We start from the raw sequence: 3,332 nt of genomic DNA, 5'->3' as shown, positions 1-3,332 counted from the left end.
CTGATACAAACATACTATCCGCCAATTCCTTCACATATATAATTATGTAATATGTGCTGCAAAAACAAAACAAAAGACCTGGCCGGAACTATCCCAGCTGCTAAGGGAACACCTCAGATTTAGCATCACCAATGACAAGGGTCGTCTCGGTCGGGATGAGAATCAAAGAACGGTCAGGGAGGCCGAGGAATTTGCAGTGGAAGACAAGAGGTCAAGGAGAGAATCGATGCCAAAAACAGGCTCGAAACTTACATCTACAACATGAAGAACCAAGTAAGTGACAAGAACCAGCCAGTCGACAGAGATTATTGTCAAGATTTATCATTCAATATTTCAATCTATAGAATGAAGCTTATAGTTTAAATCTTCACTTCTACGGGTTTGATGGATTCGTTTTGTAACCTTGGTCTATATTCATATTAAACATTTACCTCCTCCATGATCCATGACTATGAATAATATGAACTATATAATGTGTTACCACACATTGTTTTACTCGGACTATCGATACTATAACAATGATGAATAATGAGATTATTTGTACTACCTACATGAATTATGTTTACAGAGCGCAGGTTAAGTACATATTATGCAACAAAAGTCACGTGTTTCTTTTAAAGTTTCTGAAAGTAAATATTTAGTAAATATTTTATAGTAATTATTATTATTAATTGAATTTAGATTACTCTGTATTATTAAAGACAGATATATTCGTCTTAAGTTTAAAACAGATCAATTAGTTAGAATAAAATAAAAGTAAAATGAATATGGAAAAATAATAAAAATTTATCTTTTATACGAATGGGATGATGTTACTTTGTTTTAATATTAACCGAATAACCGGTATGTATTAGATACTCCGAGTATCTACTATTGATTGTGTATATAAGTTGCCGTTTTGCATGCATAGCATCATTTCCTTCTTATAAGTGCGTTTAGTGTTTAGATCTAAAGTCTAAACAGATATGTGCATTTGGTTCACGAGGAGAATTAAAAAATAATACTCGGTATAAGGCTCACAAAATAGCAGATTTATAATTAACAGAAAGTCATTACCTTCTCACCATTGGCCAGTTGGAAACACCTCCGACTACAGTCTAACAAAGCCACAAAGGTATAATGCACATTCAGTAATTTAAACAGTATAATGACCAAGTCCCACCTTTCCAAGCATGGGATTGCAACATTCTGCCACACCCACTGCATAACGATGATTTTAAATAGCTTAGGGTTATCACTTTTGCACTTGATGATTTCTTTTTTTATGATTATTGTTTATAATACTTTGGTATCTACGTACGTTCTTTGCTTTTTACTCCTACTATCATCTTCGATGTAATTTGCAAGGTGACTAATCCATGTTTTTCTTTATTGATTGATGTTTAGGAGAAAACATCTTCAATTTGAGATAATTATAAAAATTTTATGAACTTGTTGATGTCCATTTAACTAAAACAAAAAACAAAATATACTCTCAGTCTATGACAAAAAATCGGAGAACAGATAAATCAATTGCTTGCATCTTACGGATAACCTTTACCTGAAAAGCCGAGTGGGCTGCAGCTGAGGACTTCAAAGCAGGAAATCCAACATCATATGAAATGCTTCCATCAGGTTTCCAAAGCCCAAAGTTCCTTTCAGAAGTTGGTCCAGTTTTCGAATCTTCATTGAACATTGCAAACACATAAGCTTTAAGCATAATCTTGGGCCGTAGAGGAGTGCCCTTTCGCAAAGCCAGCCTTTTTCGCAAATTGAAATTGTAGGTTCTTGCATTTTCAGGAGTAGCAACAACTTCATTCTCATTCCCTTTAGATGTCCAACCTGTCTCGGTAATTATCACTTCCATCTTTTTGTAACCCGCATCTTCAAGAGCGGCATAAGCTGCGTCAATCTGAGCATCAAGAAGATTGTCATAATGGAGCTTTGTTTGAGAGTCAACTATTCCCGGGTTTTTCTGAAAGAGGGCGTAACTTATATTGATGTGGGTTGGATCACTCATATAGGTAAGGAAAGGATAAGCATTCAAACAGAAAGGTGATCCAATATGTGAAAAGAACTCCAAAAGTGGATTCATGTACTACTTCATATTAGCCCGAAATGTACAATTGGAAGGAGGGTATGAATTATCGAAAACTCCAAAATGATGGGCGGTAGTAATTTGAATTTTATCTTCAAGATGGAGACTTTTCGTTGCAATCACTTCCGAAAACTTCATTACCGACAGCAATACCGACAATACGGGTCTGGGGATAGTAGAACTGTATGTTCTCTTTAACCCAGGTCAAAGCATGATCTGGATTGGCACTCATTTCATTGATGAGCCCATTAGGTAAGCCCTCCTCCTTCCCCTTCCCAGTAAGAATAGACTACAATCTTCTTTTCCTCTCTAAAAAATCCTAACCTTCATCAATCAAATCTAAAGTTTCTATAGACCATTAATCGATGGTAAGCCCTCAAATAGCTTTATATTATCAATTACTAGTATGAAAAAATTATGATAAAACAACAACCACAACATATTTGTTTTCCCTCCAAAACATCACATCCACATTTAACATAGATTTTAGGATTCCTATAAATTGGCCCACTAACTAAATAGCCCAATATATAAAATTTCTTTTATGTTGTTAACATAAGATTTATACCATGATATTTTATTGTAGTTTTTACTAACTTCTTTATATTCTAAGGTATCCATAATATCATAATTAGTTTTATAATTTTGTGGGGTTTTTTAAAATTAATTTCCATATCCTATATAGTATATACAATTGTTTGGCATGAATTTAAATTTTTCAAGCATCATGTTTTTACTCGATTAGACAATATTGTTTAATCATGCAATTTAGATAATCGTTAGTCTCAAAATCATTTCTTTTATATTTTTAAATCGGTGAATAACTATTTGTTAAATTGGTCAGTCATGTTGAAGTGTTCATAACTTTCAATCTAACTATCTATACTAATTAATAAAACAATAACAATTGTCATAGTATTTTCTTGATTAATTTTTTTTTACTATGAACTTAATGTTTTGTTGCCGATCTTCGATTATCATGTTATTATAGCATCTCCCCTTTTCTTGCACGAGTAAATTGAATAATCTAACAAATTGGATTTGAGAAGCATTGGGTAAATATCTTTAGAGAAGGTCTCACAATAAATTTATTATGAGCTTATTTTATAATTATAATACAAAATAGTAACACGGCCGATAAACAGGTAAAAACATGGTTAAAAATAAAATGACACATATTATAAGAATATATACAAAGTTAAAGAGTCGTTTCAAGTCATGATTAACAATATAATTATATAATGCTAATGAAGAC

The 3,332-nt window shown here is 32.6% G+C and overlaps 1 protein-coding gene across 1 annotated transcript; it reads right to left on the bottom strand.

Annotated features, from left to right (window-relative positions):
- Window positions 1-248: 248 nt before the first annotated feature.
- LOC141655616 (glucan endo-1,3-beta-glucosidase 14-like) lies at window positions 249-2,330 on the bottom strand (the record flags this gene model as incomplete). Its single annotated transcript, XM_074462685.1, is given in 4 exon segments — window positions 249-254; window positions 1,057-1,200; window positions 1,541-2,195; window positions 2,197-2,330. Coding segments are annotated over 4 exon segments (939 nt in total), but the record flags the coding sequence as incomplete, so codon positions are not given.
- Between the last annotated feature and the right edge of the window lie 1,002 nt (window positions 2,331-3,332).

The sequence above is a fragment of the Silene latifolia genome, chromosome 5 (assembly GCF_048544455.1).
Source record: "Silene latifolia isolate original U9 population chromosome 5, ASM4854445v1, whole genome shotgun sequence".
Lineage (NCBI taxonomy): Eukaryota > Viridiplantae > Streptophyta > Magnoliopsida > Caryophyllales > Caryophyllaceae > Silene > Silene latifolia.
This window is presented reverse-complemented; position numbering and strand designations above follow the sequence as displayed.